The sequence below is a fragment of the Aptenodytes patagonicus genome, chromosome 2 (assembly GCF_965638725.1).
Source record: "Aptenodytes patagonicus chromosome 2, bAptPat1.pri.cur, whole genome shotgun sequence".
Taxonomy (NCBI): domain Eukaryota; kingdom Metazoa; phylum Chordata; class Aves; order Sphenisciformes; family Spheniscidae; genus Aptenodytes; species Aptenodytes patagonicus.
The window spans coordinates 137,684,484-137,704,753 of record NC_134950.1 but is presented as its reverse complement, the minus strand read 5'-3'; the positions used below and the strand labels follow the sequence as shown (position 1 = coordinate 137,704,753).

The 20,270-nt window shown below is 52.1% G+C and overlaps 1 protein-coding gene across 1 annotated transcript; it reads right to left on the bottom strand.

Annotated features, from left to right (window-relative positions):
* Positions 1-11,830: 11,830 nt before the first annotated feature.
* Positions 11,831-13,813, bottom strand: TWIST1 (twist family bHLH transcription factor 1). The gene is made up of 2 exons (XM_076332339.1): positions 13,204-13,813; positions 11,831-12,514 (listed from the first exon to the last, which is right to left on the bottom strand). Exon 1 carries the CDS (start codon positions 13,811-13,813, stop codon positions 13,247-13,249), a length of 567 nt encoding a protein of 188 aa, XP_076188454.1. The 3' UTR covers positions 11,831-12,514; positions 13,204-13,246.
* Between the last annotated feature and the right edge of the window lie 6,457 nt (positions 13,814-20,270).

The following is a 20,270-nucleotide window of genomic DNA, read 5'->3' as shown; positions in this document are numbered from 1 at the left end:
CATATAGTTATAGGTACCTATATATAGGTATATATAGGTAATAGTTATTCTTCTTAATTAAAATAATGAAAGTGACAGCATGGATGTGTGGTTTTATTTCAGCGGATTCTGGTATATATCACTTGAAACAGTGGTTCTCACATTTAAAACTGTCACTGCTTAGATCTGGATTGATGGCAAGTCTTGCTAAAGGAGTCACATGTGACAATAAAAGAAAGGCCTTGTCAGGCTGTTCCATGTCAGTCCCCTACCTCTATCAGATTGAATTTTCCTTTATCTAACACCTAGTTTGGGATATGCTAAAATAACTCAGTAGTAGCCTGCTCCATTGCCCCAAGAAATGAATTGAAGGACTCCCACAGAGTTGATCCCGTTAGATCAGGCCCTACAAGGAGCATTCCTCTGCCTGTCGTTACTAATGATTGATACATTGAAGCTATTTTTAACTTTAGAATTGGGGATTTCCCTTCTGTTTCTTCAGGAAGATGTTTGGGATTTTTTTGCTCTCTTCCCATACACACATATACAAGGGAAGAGAACTCATTTCAGACAGCAAGAATCTTACCAATACAAATATTCTTTTTCCTGTTGACCATACATAGAAATGATAAACATATGTTATTCCCTGTATATAGACATTCAGCACCACTCTGTCGTTAAGTGGGGTATAGGTAATCACTCCCTTGATCGCTGACCTGTTTATATGCTAGTTTCAGAAACTGTCAGGATTAATTGAAGTTTCAGGGGCTTGTGTTGCCTTTTGCTGGGTACACTGTCTTGACCAGCAAATATGGAAGTATATTGTTGAGTTTCTTCCCAATACCAATACACAGTATCACATTTTTGGTCTTGTAAGTGCTCCCATATGCTACAGAAATAATTAAATTTTTATTGACTTTTTGGCCTGGCTCCTAAAGATGAATATCCTTCAGATGCTAAACATTTGATAGGTTTGAAGTTTGGGGAAGTTTCTTTTCATTCCATGGAAAATATGCATGCAGCAGGACAAAGGCAATCTTAAGTCTTTCGATATGGTTAGCCAACAGAGGATAGGAGAGAGGAGCAAGGTTGCCTTTCGTTAAAAGAGCAGATTGTCAGACTGCCAGTCTTACATATATTAACTTTTCTGTTAGGGCTCTGATTAAGGATCAAAGCAACAGGATCAGTTCTGCACAAAACAATAAAAAATAAGTTTGACCCATTTATCATCCACAGGAAGCAGATACACTTGTAAATTCAAATAATGTGGGTGCAAGCAGAGGTGTCTATTTTCCCCTTCCCATCAACCTTATACACAGGCAACAAGTATTATCTGGGAATTTTCAGATAAATGCTGACAACCATGCACCAGACACTGCTAATTCTGTATTCAGGAAAATGTCTTAAAAGCTTATTTTTTTTCCTTTCCTTTCCTTTCCTTTCCTTTCCTTTCCTTTCCTTTCCTTTCCTTTCCTTTCCTTTCCTTTCCTTTCCTTTCCTTTCCTTTCCTTTCCTTTCCTTTCCTTTTCCTTTCCTTTCCTTTCCTTTCCTTTCCTTTCCTTTCCTTTCCTTTCCTTTCCTTTCCTTTCCTTTCCTTTCCTTTCCTTTCCTTTCCTTTCCTTTCCTTTCCTTTCCTTTCCTTTCCTTTCCTTTCCTTTCCTTTCCTTTCCTTTCCTTTCCTTTCCTTTCCTTTCCTTTCCTTTCCTATCTTCCTGTCTTCCTTTCTCTCTCCCCCTTTTCTCTCTTTTCTCTCTTTTCTTTCTTTTCTCTCTCTTCTTCTTTCTCTCTCTTCCTCTTCTCTTGTTTTTATTCCATATCGCATAATTTGATCACAGGAATGAAGAATCTTAGAAAAGCAGCCTTACTGGATCATATTGGCATTCCACAGAGGAAGTGATCAGATGACGATTAGCTGCTGTTGCAATGCTAACTCTAACGTGGTGATAGTCCTTTCCCTACCTAGCACTAGCCAAGCTCAATGTTAGTGGTTTTTGCTGATGCATTCAGTTTGGGAGGAGGGCTATTTCAACTTCAGATGGAAAAGTCTCTCTGTCTCTTAGTGACATCAAACATCTGAGTCTACCTGCCAGGAAATGCAAGGAAGAAGTCACCACATAGTGAATTTTGATCTATTTTTGTTTTTATTTCCTGCTCTTGTAAGAACCAGGAATACAGATCAGGCTCCACCATCCATTGAGAGGCATGTGCTAGCAAGGCTTCTGCTACTTCTTGGAGAACACCCATCCCCTTGCAGTTTTTGGCCAAACCTTTTGTTCTCTGTGGGCCATTGGTAATTTATCTGCGACTCATCTCTGGCAAGGGAATCCCAAGCCTGTTGGAGTAGCTTGGGAGAGTTCATGGTGATTGATGTGCTCTGAAGATGAATGCCCTCTGTTTTTCTGTCTCAAATTCTCACTCCATAGTTGCCCTCTGTCCAGAGAAATCTCTGAAAAGCCTTGTATTAAAAGGATCCCCAGAGATTTCTGATGACTCAGCTGGCCAGATGACAAACAGGACAGAGGAAGGTTGACAAGCTGACTGAAGTGCAACTTAAGAAGTCAATCTGAAGGAAGGATTTGGAGGGAGAAAGGGTGTCCTGCATTCCTCTGGATGGATAGGGCAGGTTCAGTGTTGCATGTCAGTGAATAGCCTGGATGCTGGAAGGAGGTAGAAACCATTGTAGAAACCATTTGAACCATTGGCAAATTTCATAAAAAGGTTCCTTACTGGGCTTGCATCCCATCTTATTACCCCAGAGCAGCTGTTTTAAAGAGCAGGCATAAACTCACCCTGGCTATTGCAAGCACGTTTTCTGCAAGGTGAAAGGTTTGGCATCTGGAAGTGTCAGAAAGGAGCCTTTTGCCATAAATCACACCAAAAAGCACTCAAATTTGACAAGCACCTTGAGACCACTTATAGGTTCACCCCTAAATTCCAATATCAAAGAGCAGTCCCTCAAGCTGTAAACTCCTATAATACACCAAGTCTGACATGAGAAGCTGCGTTAGCGGGGGGTTGAATGGCGGGACTGTTCCTGACACCCCAGGACTCATAGACAGGGGCTAGCACACACAGAGCTGCATGAACTCCCTGGCTTCAGTGCCCTGCTGCAAGATCGAAGGGGCTTTGCCTACACTCAGCTGCAAAACCCTTTTCCCTTCTCCCCTTTCCCCTCCACTCCTCCCTTTCACTGCCCAGGCCGTAGCAGTGGAGCCAGCTGAGGGCAGAGCCAGGAGCTCCTGGGCATGAGTTCCCTGCTCTGCACTCAGGGCTGTCCTGGGGCTGAGTCCAGCGCAGAGAATCAGACATCTCATGCTTCATTCTTAAGGATAAGGGAAATATTTTTTGTCACTATTTCCTCAGGATCCAGCATTTTTTCTCTGATCAGAAAAGAAAATGCTGTGGCACCTCTGCCCTTGGGATAGTCAACAGTGGTCGTGAACTCCCTCCATATATTTTTTCCTGCTGAAATGCCTCCATAAATAAAACAAGCCTCCATAAAACAGCAGGAAAAATCCACTCCCAGCGAGACTCCTGGGAGGCAGTGGGAGTGGATGACAGTGTCCGAAAGGTGGGGATAGGCAGCTGCCCCCCGCTTGCTCACACAGACAGCTGTCTCTGACCAGTTCACTTCTCCTGGTGATTTATGAAGCCCTTTGATCAGAAGAGAGTTTTAATTGCCTGAACTGCAGAATCTGACACGTGCTTCATCAAGTCAAAAGCTGAGCCTCTTCCCCACGCCCTGCTCTTCTCCTCCTTGGATTCAAGCCCTGCAGGATTTTAGGAATCCACCCAATCCCTAACCCCATCTTTCAATCTAACTGGACATCGGCTCAATAGTTGACAGAGGAAGGAAAAAAAGAAAGGAAAAGAAGCAAAACACTTCTCTGCCTGAAGTACCGTCGCGTTCCTCAGCCCATCCACCCCAAGGTCTCAAGAAGAGGCGCCGAGGAGGGGAAAGGCGGGGAAGCCCTCCTGCTGGGGCGCCTGGGGGAGCCCTCCCGGCGGGGATGGGCCCGGGGGAGCCCTCTCGGCGGGGACAGACCCCGGGGGAGCCCTCCCGGCGGCGCCCGGCGGAGCCCTCCCGCCGGCGGAGCGCCCCATCCGCCGGAGCCGGGTCCCCGCGGGGAGCGGGCTGCCCGCACCGGGCCTGGCCGTCACTGGGGGGAGCGGGTATCACGTTACTGCTGGTCAGGCAGAAAAAAGGCGAGTGTCAGGCACTGTCAGGTATTAATAGGACTATTTCTCCCCATTAAAGCCATGCCTTTGAGCAAAGGGGTTTCTTTCATGTTCTCCCCCACCAGTACTCTGACAGAACTCCTAAAACTCAGGAATTTTCCAAATCAAAGACATAATCGTTGTCCTTCTGTCCGTCTCCCCACTCCCTGCCACTCACACTATACCCCAAACTGCTTTAACTGTCATTATGCCCAGCACAGATGCCTGTTTAAATTCTTGATTCAAGCCGGAGGACATTTAATAGCTGACTGGATTAAATATTGCAGACTCCAGCCCAGAATCTCTTTGAAAATACAGGTCGAGGACTATGCCTAAATTCGCTGGATGAAAACTGATCTATGATATATGTTTTAAGTTCAGATCTGAGGACTGAGGGGAAGGGGGAAGGGAGTCTGTTCTGGATCTGGTTTATATTGGTGTAAAAACCTTGAAGTTGAAAGGTGTTCCAGGATGCTGGGGGGGGGGGGGGGGGGGGAGAAAGAGAGAAAAAGAGAGAGAGAGAGAGAGAGCACGAAAGAAAGAGAGAAAGAGCAAAAAAGCAAAAGAGCAAAAGAAAGAGGAAGGAGGGAGGGAGGGAGGGAGGGAGGGAGGGAGGAAGGAAGGAAGGAAGGAAGGAAGGAAGGAAGGAAGGAAGGAAGGAAGGAAGGAAGGAAGGGGGGAGGAAGAGAGAGAACACGCGCTAATTAATTAGCTAATCTTTCTACGTGGGAAATGGATATATTTTCCATCGCAAGTAATTAAATATGAAGCACAGCAAAGCACTTTGAAAGTGCTGAGTTTCCGTGGAGGAATTAGCCGCCTGTTTGAAATTAACACTAATTTGGCTCCTACATCAACAACCCCTCCGTAGACACCATCTCACTCAGTCACTAAACATGTTTGATAGCTCCAGGGTTCAGAAACAAGTGTGCGTGTGCGTGTGCGTGTGCATGTGTGTGTGTGTGTCCCCGGAACATGTACACTTTCACACGCGAAGAAAAGCCTTACTCTTTTTCAAATTCTGAGACATATGTAAAACCATTCTCCCGTTGTTTTCTAAATTGCATTAAAGAATACAAGACAAAACGGCTTTTGCTGAAAATTGTGTTATCAGCTGAATATCCCGAGTCCGTCATTTATAGAATCGATGAATAAGAAAGGAAAAAAGGACTCCACACTTAGTCTTTTATTAAAAAAAAAAACTTCCATTTGCATTCACTTTAAACGTTTTTACAAGATCATGTGATTGGGACTCAAAGGCAATAAATCTAGATTAAGAATCCCTAGGGATTTTTTAGACTGATGCTGTAGATTATGGGTAGCACCTCAGTCTATTTATCTGCATTATATACGCCTGCATTGTCATTCTCAAAAATAATGTGCTTAATGTCAGCCTTTTTACCTTTGAAAACATTTGCATGAAAAGAAAAATAAAGGCTGAATTCATTTCTCTCTGGCGAAGTTCGGCGAGAACTCCTCTATTGTTTAATACAGGTACCTATTATAAAAGCCTCCACCGCAGTTCAAAATTAACGTATCAAAAGGTAGCTGGACACCCACTTGCATAAACGGATTTGCAGAAATAAGCCAGGCGTATTTACAGCTGATCGAAATGGTTTGTGAATGAAACGTCCAGAACATAGGCAGGTGTTTGCAGAAGTCCGGACACCCCCCCCCCCCCCCCCCAGCCTGCCCCGGCTCCAGCGTGGGTCTTTTTCTTGGCAATGGCTGCGTCTCACTGACCTGCGTTGTGCCTCCAGGCTGGTGGGCTTGCAGAGGGACTACTTTCCGCCCCCCCTACCTGCCAGCGTGCCGCGACAGTGATAACCACGGGCGTCTGGATGTAACACGAGCCATAGTTTTTAAGCTAAAATACCAGAGGACCGTCTGGAAAACAGTACAAAATCGTGCAAAAAGAATAAAACCCACCCAGGAACGAAGGGCTTGCAGCTAGCGAAGGACTGACTGCGCCCTTCTGAAAACGTCAAACCGAGGACAGCTTTTAATTTCCTGGAGAGTCGCGGCGCTGCCGCTCTCCCCGCCGCCGCAGCAGGGCAGGGCAGGGCAGGGGGTCCCTCCGCCCGCGGCCCCCGCTCCCAGGCGGCGGGCGCGGGGCCGGGAGCGCCGGGCAGAGCCGGGCAGAGCCGGGCAGAGCCGCCCGCCTTCGCCGCGCCCGGAGGGCTCGGGGCTGCCAGCCCAAGCTCTCCTTTGCTCCTCTTAGCGGTCTCTACCCACCTTCAAACAGAAGGCAATTGATTAGTCTCAGTTTCTCCTCCCAGCAGAGATCCGATACTTTCCTTGGGATCAAACGGACCCGAGACTAAAGGAGGGGGTCGACGGAGAAGAAAGAGAAAGAAAGAGAGAAAGAGAGAAAAAGAGAGAGAGAGAGAAGGAAAGAAAGAAAGAAGGAAAGAAGGAAAGAAGGAAAGAAGGAAAGAAGGAAAGAAGGAAAGAAGGAAATAAAGAAAGAGAAAGAAAGAAAGAAAGAAAGAAAGAAAGAAAGAAAGAAAGAAAGAAAGAGAGAGAGAGAGAGAGAGAGAAAGAGAAAGAGAAAGAGAAAGAGAGAAAGAGAGAAAAAGAAAGAAAGAAAGAGAGAGAGAGGGGGGAGAGGGAGAGAGAGAGAGAAAGAAAGAAAGAAAGAAAGAAAGAAAGAAAGAAAGAAAGAAAGAAAGAAAGAAAGAAAGAAAGAAAGAAAGAAAGAAAGAAAGAAAGAAAAAGAAAAAGAAAAAGAAGCAGGAGAGGCAGAGTGAAAGAGAGAGAGGAAGAGAAAGTGAGAGAGAAAGAGAAAGCGAGAGAGGAAGAGAGAGATAGAGAGCAAGAACAAGAGTGAGAGCAAGAGACGGGGAGGGGGGGAGAGAGAGAGATAAAGAGAAAGAGAGAGCAAGAACAAGAGAAAGGGCAAGGGACAGGGGAGAGAGAAAGAAAGAGAGAGATAAAGTAAGAAAGAAAGAAAAAAGGAAGGAAGAAAGAGAAGGAAGGAAGGAAGAAAAGGAAGGAAGGAAGAAAAGGGGGGAAGGGAGAGAGTGACTTTGGCTCGGCACATTGGAAGAGGATAGCAAGTTTGGACTGAACAGCTGCATTTTCTTTTCCGCAAACAAACAAACAAATAAATAAAAATCAATATTTAAATAGAATCTACATACTGTATATCTATGTATAAATACACACATACAGAAAATGACAGGAATTATTTACGCTTGATTTTCTGTGAGCCTTTCTCTTCCCAGTATTTACAAGGCGGGGCTCCATTTGCAAGTTGTACATCTGTTCGCTTCACGTGACATTTTCATAAAAGCTCTAACATCTGGTCAAAATAAACCCCCTTCAGGTACCTGCTTAACTTTTCACATGTCAAAATCCCTTCCCCTCTGAAGCTCCCCTTTCCCCCACGGCTGCAGCCGTGTGTCTTGCTCCTTTCTGGACTGCTTGTTTAATCACTCTGCCTCGTCCCAAATAGAACAAAGCAACCCTAAACGTGAGGGGGCGACCCCGACCCTTCCCAAGAGCATCCTTCCCCCCCTCGCCCCCTCCCACCTCCAGGTTTCCCCGCATTAGAAGGGCAGAGCGGGTCCCCGTCCCGCTGCAATATTGCGCGGCGGGATTTCTGCACCGCAGCAAACAGGATTTGCTGCACCCCCCAAGCAAACCCGCGGTCTTGCTTGGGCTGATATTTTGCACGAGCACTGGTAAAGCTCCCAAAGCCAAATGACTAGCGCTTAATTGTCGCAAACCGATTCCGTTATTATTTCTGCTGTTATTAATTGCTACTGTTATCATTGTAGCCGTCTTGATTTCAGTGTGGTTCGTCGGGATTATTTTGGAGTGAAACGCATCCTTTTTTGCCCGTGTCCATGCAGGGAACAAGAGAATTTTCGTAAAGTTCCCACAAATTTAATGCCACTTCTTTATGAAAAGAGCGGGGAAGTGTCGGCTACCCAGGACAAGAGGACTACCTAAATAAGCGCTCCTGAGCGGGCGGAGGAGACAGAGAATTACTGGGAGAACGGACAGCTTTTCCCCCGATCTGAATATTTGGTTTTGTTTTGCGTTTTATTTCGGATCTTTAGGAGAGTGTTATCATCATCATTATGTTTCCGGAGCTTTATTGTTCCTGCTCTGTAAAACCGCTCTAAGCCTCCGCAATCTCGATCACTTGGTCCTTATAAATGGCCGGCTGTTTGCTTTAAAAAAAAAAAGGGGGGGGGGCTTTTGTACAAGTGATTTTAACCTGCTCCACCTTCAAGTGACCTGCCAAATGCTCCTTCTTACTTTATAGACATCTGGGAATTCCATACATGCCTTAAACTCCAATTACACACCTTCTTCAAAGGACACGTGCTTTGATTTGCCAAGAACACTAAGTGGACTGAAGTCGAAAGAAGCTGGTGCAGAAGTTAATGTAAAATACATCCTGTGCCATGTTTACTGCGGGCAGGTTGTGTCGTGCAGCAAATAAAACAAGTCCTGGTGGGATGTGGACGTGTGCGCCTCTTTTTTTTCGCCTTAGCCTCCCGGATCCCTCTACGGGGTGGACCGGACTTTCCGTCACCACCACCACCCTCTTCCCAAAGATGCTAATTTACGGCGGAGCGCTCCCGCTCTCTCCGGCGGGCCCGCCGGCTGCCGGAGAGGGGCAGGTGAATGGAGCGCCGTGTGAACCGGGCGGGCGCAGCCACCGAGGGTGGCTGGGAGCAGCGCCGGGCCGGGGGGGGACCGGCGCCGGGAGCTGAGCCCCTTCGCAGGGAGTCGCTCCCGGAGACGCCGAGACCCGCGGTGGCCCTCCCCGGGCGGCAGGTGCCCGCGATGCCGGCGCCGCAGGTGAGCCCCTCGCCCCCTGCGCTTTCCCCGGCGTTTCCGTGACTTCTGTGTCCCCCCCGTTCCCCCCCCCCCCCCCCCCCCCGCGCGTTTGTTTGTTTTGCTTAAAATTACAGATGCAGGGAAAACCGCCTGACATCATGGGAGCGGGACAAGCGCGCACTTTGAAGGGCTCCTGGGCAGGACTTCAAGTGAAATCATACGCCTGGGAGGAATCCGATACCGGCCTGGAGAAAGCAGCGGGGCGGCCCCTGCCAAACCGAGGAATGTGCGAGGGCCCGCGGCCGGCGCCCCCCGCCCGCCGCCCCGCAGGAGGCGCAGCGCCGAGCACCCGCGGCGGCCGGGCAGCGCCGCACCCGCCGCCTCCGCGCTCCGCCAGCTCCGCGCTCCGCGGGGCCCGGCGGCGCGGCCGGGGCCGTGGCGGTGAGATGGGGGAGCTGCTTGGACCCGGACCTCTTCTCCGCTCGGGTTTGCTTGTCTGCGAATAAATGGGACATACTGATGTCTCGGAGAAAGAAGCAAAATCAATCAGGACTTCCAAAGGCCGAGTTCATTTTTTTCTGATTGCAAGAGTGTTTAAAATTCCCAAAAGACAAATTAATATACTTTTTTTTTTTTCGTTCAGTAAGCCCGACTCTGACTTAATCGCTTTTGGCTCTAGCCCTAGGAGCACCAGGCCTCTGCAGTCCCCAATTCCAACACAGGAAAGGGCACGTTTGTATTTTTAAATCAGGATTATCTCCTTTTTATGATTTTTTTTTTTTTCTTAAATGAAGCAAAGGTAGCGGTTCGCAGCCGGGAAAGCGCACCAGCTGAGCGCCCGGGTGCTCGGGGACGGCTGCGGCGGCCTCAGGGACCCGGCTGGAGGGACCCAGGGGTGAGGCGGGGAGACCCCACGGTGGCATGAGCCCCATGGACAGGAACTGGGGATTTTTCTCACCCGGGTGCTTCAGTTTGGTGGAAAGGGCTAGCACAGGCTGGGCCAGAGGCCGCTCGCTGGTTGCGACAGAGTCAGTCAGGTTTGAGTCCGTCAAGCGGAGTTGCTCCGGACTTCTCGGCCCATTTCTAAGGGCGACCAGGGTTTTTAAAATGTACTTGATTCCTCGTTTATATTTCGCAGGTATCCCCGTCCACGAAACGCGCCTTCCCCTCAGTACCAAGCAGCTCATCTCGTTTTTTTCCGAACCTGTTTTCTTCCTAAACGTGGGGCGGTTTCTCCCCTTTCCCCGGTGTGATTTCTCCCCCCAAAAGGAACAACCGAAACCACCCCCAACCCCTCAAATCCCCGCAGTCCCACGGCCAAAGCCCCGCGCCGGCTCCCCTGCCCCTCGGCTTCGCTGCAGCCGAAGTAGCGCGGACAGGCATTACCTCCTCCTCCGTAGCCGCGTTGCATCGGAGCGGGGTTTTTCGAGAGGTGCGAATCGCTGAGCGGGGAGCTGCGGGTGCCGGGGCGCCGGGGGGAGGCAGCGGCCCCCCGGGAGCTCGCAGCGGCTCCCCCTCCTCTCCATCACCGAGGGCCGCGACCACCAGAGCCCCCATCCAATTTCCAAGTCCTCGCTAATCCGGCAGTGCAAACAAGCGCTGCGGGCTCTCTACTGTAAACATTGCGCACTGGCCTAAAATATGCACGATATTAAATTCATAATACTGTTATGTCAGCAATAGACGGTAATATGTGGATATGGAAACAAAAACATTCAGGCAATAAAGTCAACTCAACCTGGGCTATGCAAACAGGCTCTGTTTTGAAAAAACACCCCATCCTATTTACCCTAGACACTGGCTGAATCCCGGCAGCAGGGTCCCTGTCTCCGCGGGGGAATCTGCTCGGCTCCCAGGGCCGGGGCGGGCGCTCCGCGGCGGACGCCCCTACGCACCCGCGCACCCTTCGCAGCCGCGGAGGGGCAGGAGGCGCCGCTTCCCCGGGCATGGACCGGCTGCGAAGCGCTGGGAGATGAGCAAGTGACAGCAGAAGCGGAATCAGCTGTCCGGTTACAAGGGTTGGGGTTTGGGTCTGTTTTGGGTTGGTTTTTTTGGTTTGAACAACTTCCCTTTTCACCTTCCTTCCGAGCCCTCAGAGCTGGAGGTTTCCTCTCTCTTACAACTGGGGTCTCGCCGCATACTGGGACCCCGCGGAGGGTATGGTGAGAAGAAACAGAGGCAACATGCGCCCTACATGTAGAAAAGGAGAAGAGGGCTGGTTAGCGTATCTCTCCGTGCGTTGTACAACTAAAATATGATCGCTAGTCTATATATTATATAAAACCCTAGAGAGCAGAGCAGTCAAACATCACTTCCACCGGAAAACCCCACTCGCTAGACACTTCCCTCTTTCAATCTCACTTTCTCTCGCTTTGCCTGTGGTTGGACGAACCCCTGTTTAAAACCGGTGCCTCTTCCTCAGGGATATCAGCAAATATGCCTGGTCCGGGGGCTAGGGAATGGGCCTTGCTCCTGCCTTCCATCTGGGGAGCAAAGAACAGCGGCAGCGCCGGAGCTCTGCGCCGAAAGCTCCGCTCGCCGCGGAACTCCGCGGCGCTCGGCGTTAAGATTAAATGGGGAAAGGGAGAGAAAGAGAGAAGAGAGTATCTCCCCCCACAAATGCAGTGAGCTTCAGCGCAGAATAATAAAGCTGTCTCAATAAATAACGTGCCTGTGTCTGTCAGTAGCTAGTTTATTTGCGTTTTTCGCCTGGTTTGTTTATACTAGTGCCCCCTCTCTCTTGGGTGTCTTTACAGCTCAACAAGCAGGTATTTATCTCCAGTTCCAACCCTGAGTTCTCAGAGAGACCAAACTTTAAGGTTCTTAAAATTTCAATCATATTTATTTATTGCAGAAAAATAATATACAATGATATTTACAAAACAATCATAAAAATAGGAATGCATTTAGACACCGGATCTATTTGCATTTTAACATGGGTCATCAATAAATAAATAAAATGTTTATTTTTTTCTCAGAGGAAAAATAATAATAATAAAAAAGTTAGGAACCGGGTATATAACAGCTTGAGCCCAGCTTATTCCCCCCTAAAAAAAAAAAAAAAAAAAAAAGGTTTTCATCTCTACAGGGATATTTTTTGGTTGGTTGGTTGGTTTCATTCAAGAATGAAGAAAGTCCACAATAATGTATTTCCTTTCATCAGTGGCTCATAGGCACGACCTCTTGGGAATGCATGCAAAAAAAGGCAAATAAAAAAAAAAAGTTAAATTCCAACATTCTTCGTCAAAATTAAAAAAAAAAAAATCGAACGATTCAGACTTCTATCAGAATGCAGAGATGTGTGGATTGTACCGACGCCCAAAGGGCAGTCACTGTCCAAAGCCCTTGTCTCTTTCTCTTTCCTTAAGTGCTCCCCACGCCCTGCTTTGAATTTGGATATTGCTCTTCTAATTTCCAAGAAATCCTTGGTACATTTTTTTTTAGACAAGACCAAAAAAATCGTATCCAACTTCAGAGTCTCTAGATTGTCCATTTTCTCCTTCTGTGGGAACAATGTCATCTGCAAAAACCCAGAGAGGGCGGAAAACTCGTTACTGAAATGAAAGATACACATACATCTACCTACACCTCCCTGTCTCTGGAAATACACATATCGGGCACGACTAGAGGAGGGAGAAACGCGTGCCCCTGCCGTGCAGGCGGTGCGGTGACCGTGTGACACCCCGGCCCGGCAGCCAGCGGTGTCAGAGCCGAGGGAAGGGGGCTGCCGGGGCGGTGGGAAACGCTCATCGGGAAGCACGCAGGCGGACATGGATTCACTTCAAAATACTAGCAGCAGCAGCAGCAGCAGCAGCAGCAGCAGGAACCATCCCAGCAGCCCCGCTGGCTCCGCAGCGTTTGGTGAAAAAGTGATCTCAGGCCGGCCCCATCTGGCTGGGGCACACCCGCACCGCCGCCGCCTCCCCGCTCGCAGCCCACCCCCGCCGGCCGCCGGCAGAGCCCCGCCACGCGTGGGCCCCGCGGGGCCGGGGGCGCACCTCGGGCCGCGCAGGGGGAGGGACGCGCCGGGCGGGAGGGGGGGGGCACCTCCAGCCTCCCTGCTCTCCGGCCGGCCCTGGAAGCCAGGCCCCGCCGGACGGGGAGGGCCCCTCTCGCCCCACGGCCACGCGTGCCCGGTCCACGGCGCAGCCGGCCGCACCTCAGTTCCCCCCCCGCCTCTCCCCGCCGGTTTCGGGGTCCCTGCCTTACCTAGGGCTCCTGCCGGGGGGATGCGGGTGGGGGACGCCGCCTGCTAGTGGGATGCGGACATGGACCAGGCGCCCTCCATTCTCCACACCGAGAAGGCGTAGCTGAGCCGCTCGTGGGCCACATAGCTGCAGCTTGCCATCTTGGAGTCCAGCTCGTCGCTCTGTAAGACCTGGTAGAGGAAGTCGATGTACCTGGCCGCCAGCTTGAGGGTCTGGATCTTGCTCAGCTTGTCCGAGGGCAGCGTGGGGATGATCTTCCGCAGGGCGGCGAAGGCTTCGTTCAGCGACTGCGTGCGCTGCCGCTCCCGCACGTTGGCCATGACCCGCTGGGTCTGCAGCTCCTCGTAGGACTGGGGGCTGCCGCCGCCGCTGCTGCTGCCGCCGCCCCCGCCGCCCCCGCCCGCCCCGCACTTCTTGCCCCGCTTGCCTTGGGCCGGGCTGCAGGGCTCGTCCGCGGCCCCGACGGCGCCGCCGGCGCTGCGGCGGCTGGAGCGCCGCTTGCGCCCCCCTCTCTTGTTGGGCAGCTGCTGCCGGTCCGGCTCCTCTTCGCTGTTGCTCAAGCTGTCGTCGGCGGGGGAGACTGGCGAGTTTGACTCGTCCTGCTGCATCATCTCTGGGGGGAGACGCGAGAAGCGGGCCGGGAGGGGGGGGAGGGCAGGGAGAAGAGGGGGGCACCTAACCCGCCAGCTCCCCCTTGATCGGCTGCTTCGCTGGCCTGCGAGGAGAAGGAGGAGGAGGAGGGAGGGAGGGAGGGAGGACCTCACTTTGGGGGGAGGGGGGATGGCATCAGGATCCAAGAGGAAAAAAAAAAAAGCCAACCAAAAAAAAAATCCCTCCCGATCCCTCCTTGGAGCCCCTTCGAGGTGTCTGGGATTGGGAGAAAGTTGAAGACTTGGAGGTTCTTATAGCTCCTGCTGGCGGAAAGTTTGGGGGCAGCAGTGTCATTGGCCTGACGTGGAGAGGAGGGACTTTTGCTGAGTTTTATAGGAAAGTTTCCGCTTCCCCCCCTCCACGCCCTCCCCCAATTATTTTTTTCAAGCCATTCACAAGTGATCTGGCCTCCCCCCCCACACACACATACATCCTTACCCCAACCCCTTTCTCGGCTTCCCTCTCCGCGGTTTCTCCCTCAGGCTCCTTCGGTTCGCACTCGGCTTTGGGGTGGTGCTGGGGGGGCCGGAGCGGGAGGTTATGGGGGTGTCCGTGCACACCCTGCGCTGCTGCGGAGGGGCCAGCGGGTCGCTAAGTGCCTGCGCTGGCGGGCGGCTCCCCCGGAGCAGCCGGGGGCAGCCCGCATCTCTCGGGCTTTCCCCGCCGCAGCGGGCACGGCTTGCAGCGAAAGGGAGGAAGGGGAAATTACCCGCGGGGCAGCATCCAGGCACATCCTAATTTTGTCCCGCTCTCGCACACACCGCGCTCCCATCACCGCGCGCCCCCGGGGTCTGGCTTTCCGAGGGAGCCGCACATTTCTGGGCTGGGGAGGGGGGACGGCACAGGATTGTCCTGTCAGGCTGGAGGATTGCGCTCGGAGAAAGCCATCTTCAGAGGTGGAAGCAGCGGGGAAACTGAGCACTGGCTTCGTACATACGCATCGGTCCTTGAGCTCGTCTTAAGAGAAACCGGGGAGGATCCGCGCCCCTGCAGCCCCCAACCTGGCATACCGGGAGACGGGAGGGCGTGCAGACCCTATCGGCCCACACTCTGTGGCTACTGACCGCTCGCTTCAGTTCGCCCTCCCTGAAGGCGCCCGAGTCCGGCACTTCCTGGGAACCGAGCTTATTTATTTTAAATTCTCTTTTATGTTCGCAGCCAAAGCTCTTTCTCCCCATCCCCCGCTTTTGTGCCTCCTTCCCCGTTCGCTGGCAGCACAGAGCAGGTGGTGTGTCTTTTTAACAACAGCTCAGATTCAAACGGGGGACGCCCGGGAAGGAAAGCTAGAAATTGCCATCCATTAATAAATGGGGCGATGCACTTTTGCTGCTCCCTGCGAGGGGACCGCACGCCTCCGCTGCCGGCCTGGCAGCGACCGCTTAGACGGGGCACCTCCGGCCGTGGGGCAGAGCGGGCAGCGCCGGGGCAGCGCCGCGGGTCCCCGGCTGCGTTTGAGGTGGGAGGGCGGAGAGGGCGAACGAAATGGCAGAGGAGCGATACATCCTGGGGACGAAAAAGACGAGGCTTCTGGAAGAGAGCTGTCATCTGCTCCGGGGAAAGGAGCCGTCTCTCCCCTCCGCCTGGGGGCTCCCTGTCCTCCGGGCAGAGGCCTCCCATCCCAGGCGCTGCGAGGGGCCAGGACCCCGGCGCAGCTGCCGCCGAAGGGCAGCGGGCCCGGCCCGGCGCGGCCGATGGCCCCGCTCCCCGCCGCAGCGCCCGTCGGGCGCCCGCCGCCGGCGGAGCTGCCCCGCCGCTCCTCTGCTGCCCCTCGGTTGAGCTTTCTTCCTTGGGTCTTCCATCCCGCGATGAGAGCAAATAACAGTCTGCCCTAAACCTTCTTTTTTTGGAAACAGCCGGAAACAGGACCAGGGGAGGAAACAGGGACTGACTTACCAGGCGAGGGAAGGCACGCCGGCACACAGACCCACCGTGAGCGAGCACAGCTTCCCCGGCTTTCGGCTTGTCCCTGCTGTGTGACCCATAGGACTCTTCTCTCACCTTGACACCACGAAGCTTTGGGGGTTACCTTGCGTCGGCAGCAGCTGCTGCCCCCAAGGTAAGAAGATCTGGCTCTCCCTCCACCTCCCTCTCGCCAATAATTTTGGCTGTGCCCAGAGCCCCGGTGCTCCTCTGGGGTGTTGAGCAGTGCCATTACAGAGCTAAGGTTGGAAACAGTGGTGGTGAGCATCTGTAGGCAGCTCTGGGGGCTTGCCTTCCTTCCTTCCTTCCTTCCTTCCTTCCTTCCTTCCTTCCTTCCTTCCTTCCTTCCTTCCTTCCTTCCTTCCTTCCTTCCTTCCTTCCTTCCTTCCTTCCTTCCTTCCTTCCTTCCTTCCTTCCTTCCTTCCTTCCTTCCTTCCCTCCTTCCCTCCTTCCCTCTTTCCTCCCTTCCTCCCTTCCTCCCTTCCTCTCTCCTCCCTGCTTCTTACAGACAAAAAACATCAAAGTGCAAAACCAAATCAGTTTTTGGGCAACTGTTACCCTGTTGGGAACAGGACACTGGGGCCATGCCTGGACAGCGGAGCCCCACATCAGCAAAATCAATGGAAGCGATCCACTGCCTGAAAGGAGGGAGGGGCAGTGTCTCCTAAGGGTTTGGTGCTATGGCAGGAGGCATGGCTTGTCTGGATCAGCTGAACTTTGAGTGGGACGCAGGACATCACCTGCTTGCCATGGGGCAGGAGGAGGGTGTGCAGAGGAGGGCGTGCGGGAAAGGCAAGGATAGGTGGAGAGGGAGTGTTACATGGTGTGGAAAACCAGAAAACACAGAGAAATGTAGGGAGGGGGTGACCTTGAAGAGAGAGAAGAGGGGTTGACCGTGATAGATAGTTGGGTTTAGGGTCAGTTACTCTTCATGGAAACTGCAGCAAAAGTAACCAGCAGTATTTAGCAGACCACGTGGTGCTACCTGGGACCTGCACACTGCTGTATGAGCCATGACTATACAGAAAACCCCATAATTTTCATTTTGGTTTTTGATTTGTCTTCAACTTGCAACTCACGTGCTCTGGAGCAAAGCAAACTAAGCCCATGCTGTTACTGCCAAGACCTACCACAGGAGTGCAGAGGCCAGGCGAGCTGTGGTGGGAGCGGTCTGGCCCAGGGGACCTGCCGCTGGGCTGGCTGTGGGAGCCCGCCTGGATCCCCCAGGCCTGCTGGTGGGCAGCAACCCTGCCTTGGGCTGGGGTGTAGAGGTGTGTCCGGAGGAGGGTGGATGTGTCAGAGAGTCATGTCTGGGGGTCTGTGTGAGAAAGAAAGACATACTGGTGTGTTTATGTGTGACGTGTGTTTCTGTGTGTGTGCATGTACAGTCGGTCTTTTGCAGTGTGCATGCATATGCCTGTGTTGGGAGGGAAGGGGAGCAGGGACTGTGCAGATTTTAAAGAAAATCAAGTCAACTCCAGTTTATTTTGAAATATACAGCTCTGGTGGGGATGGAGGTGGAGGCTTTTTATTCCACACCAAAACAGTAATCAGCGTGTAGTTCATACAGTGTTAAACCGCCTGTTTTGAACCCCCAAAAGCCACTAAGGTAGACCCACAGATCACTCTGGAGCATGGGATGAAGGATGCCATGTCCTGTTCTCTGCTGTGCATAGTCATGGCTCGGGTAAGGATTCCCCTCGCTCCTTGGGCAGGCGCTCAACCCTGCTTCGCTCTTTGGAGGTGGCAAGCAAAGCTACAAGCAGTTCCAGGGCCTTTCCAGGAATATTTCCAGGCCCATTCCTGCAAGCTTCCCTGGGCCTCAGCTCAGGAAAATGTGTGCTGTGGGATCAGCCCTTACATGGGGCACTGTCAGGACATAAAGAACTCCAGCATTTTGTCATCTGTGCAGTAATGTGTAACACTGGTAAAGTAACCACCTAGATTACATGTGTGAGTGTGAACATGGAGCTAAATAAATGTCAAGCTCCTAGGAAGATGAAATGAGGAGTAAGCTTAGCAGAACGACAGAACAAGTTGGGCTGTGATGATCATTGTGGTCATGGCTGATCACAGAGAAATAGTTGGAAGGGATCCCCCCAGCTGCATGCTGGTCCTCGTGTAGGCACCCGTCAGCTGCTGAGACACTCTCAGCCTGGGACAAGCAGGGTCTGCCTTAGCCAGGCAGAAACATCACAGCTTTTGAGGGGAGTAGGCCAACAGTTTGATTCTTTCTTTGATTTTTGTTTAAGAATGAATGAAAGGTCTGATTTTGTCTGCCTGTTCATAAACCAGTGCAGATGTTTAAGAACTAATGTGCACAAGATCTGGTGGTTACAACTGCAATGTTGCTCACCAATGTGTTATGTGCATACACAAAAATTACAACTAAGTTGCAATAGGCTGTTCAGTATTTCCCATACGGCATGCACTTATACACATTGTAATTTAGCTCTCAAAGGCTGTTCACTGTGGTAAAATACCAAACTCCCTCACTGGCGGGGATTTCTTGGGATATTCAACAATGTAACTACTACATATGTGCACGCTTGGACACAGCCTGCCTGACTGTTTTCGATGTGGAAGCTTTCGGTCTGGCGTTTCCTCAGAAGCTGTACCTTTAAGACCTATTTCAAAGCCCACTGAAATCAATTGAAGTTTCCCCACTAATTTCCACGGCCGGGTATTTTAATTCCTGCAGATGCTAGGTGAAAGCCTGGTCGAGACCCAATCCCTTCAAAAGGGACAAGAGAGCACCCAGCAACTTTCCACCCTGGCATTTATGCTGTAATTTGCTCCGTGTTCAAAGCACACCAGGAGACGAGCTGAGAACTCTCACCGTGCCCCGGTACAAACTTCTGCAGAGCAACGGCGGACGGGCGGAAAGAACATATAAAGGGTCTGAGAACGGGACCCGTTTTTCGGCTTCTTTCTCCTTTTTCTTTCTTCCTTTTCACCGCGGCAGCTCGTACGACCGAGGACGCGGAGGCGCTGCCAAGCGCCGGTTAATGAAGCCTCGCTACCCGGGCCTGGCGGGGGTAGGCGCGGTGCTGCTCGGCTCCGCCGGCGGGGCTCGGGCTGCGGGGGCCGCCCGTCGGGGCCGCGCCGCGGGGGAGTGCGGCCGCCGGGCTGTGCGGCCGGCGGCCACCGGAGGGCACGATTCCCCGCCGGTCCCCGCTCCGGCCGGCGGCGGCGGGCACGGCTCCCAGGTGAGTCGCTCCCCCCTCGGGCAGAGCAAGGCGGGCATCCGCCGTGCTCCTGCAGCAGCCCAAGTCCCTTCACCCGATGTGAGATGCTGCCCGCCCGCTCCCGGGTCTGTTTGCACAGATTCCTTCAAACCCTCCGCGTTTCAGCGAGCCCCGAGTGCTTTTTCTCGCTCAGGCGGGACTCAAGCGCCGAGGGCGCCGCTGCCCGCCCTGCGCGACGCCGCACCGGCACGGCCGCCCCCCCGGGGCAGCGGGGCCGGGGCTGGGGCGGGGGGGGGGCGGACCGGCACACGGATCCTCCGCGGACACACGGACACTGCTCACTGGTGTGCTTCTAGTCCACGGCGCGTTGCCACTCGCTTCGCTTGGAAGCTCTGGAAAACAGAAGGATAACACGGGAATCCTTCAAGGAATCAGTTTCATTGTCAAAATGACTACAATGATTTTTACTTTATTTTTTAAGCTCCTCGTGATGCGGTCGTTCATCTAAAAGTCCTAACGGCTTGCTGGCACAGGAGGATGTGACAGCGGCTTTTTTTAACTTCCCTGGAGGGAAGCCTCGTTGCTTCCAGTGCTCCCAGCCTCTCCGGTGCGCGGCCAGCCCCGCGCCCCAGCCCTCCCCCGCCTCTGCCCGCCCGGCCGCGGGGCTGCGCCGGCGGCAGGGAGCGCTGCGCCGCCCTGCGCACCGGGCTTTGGTTTGTTCTGCATCGTCCTTTCTTCCCAGTTTTCGCCTCAGTGCAAGGCCAAGAAACACCTACGTCCCATTATCAAACAAGCGATCCCACATAGGAGACGGGTGTCCTAATAAATTAAGATCTGAAATGATTTGCAACACGTGTTTTAATATGAAATCTTTTATTTATATATGTTTTATTCCGCTCCAGAAGTAATTCATGGCAGTGGATGGGGCTTTTTAAGAAGAGCATGAGTACCTTGGTGGAAGCCTGAGTGATATCCTCTCCTCCACCCCAGAGAAGACCAGTTCTTCCCATCGCAATAGATCAACATATCTAATGCTGTAGCAGAGCTCTGCCCCTAATTACGGCTCTGGGTCTTGTTTATGTGGTTTCATGTCTAAATCTGAAAAGACTGCTTAGTAAAACAAGCTTATCTACACTCCGGGGGATAACAGTTATTTAGATTAATAATGAAGCTTATTTGCTATTTCAGCTCCTTTGATTTTTTTTTTTTTTGCTTTTCCATCTCTTCCATCTTTCCTGAACTATGTAAATATATCATTTTTGTATTCTTCCTGCTCCCACACATTACTCAAATCTATATATTCAATCTT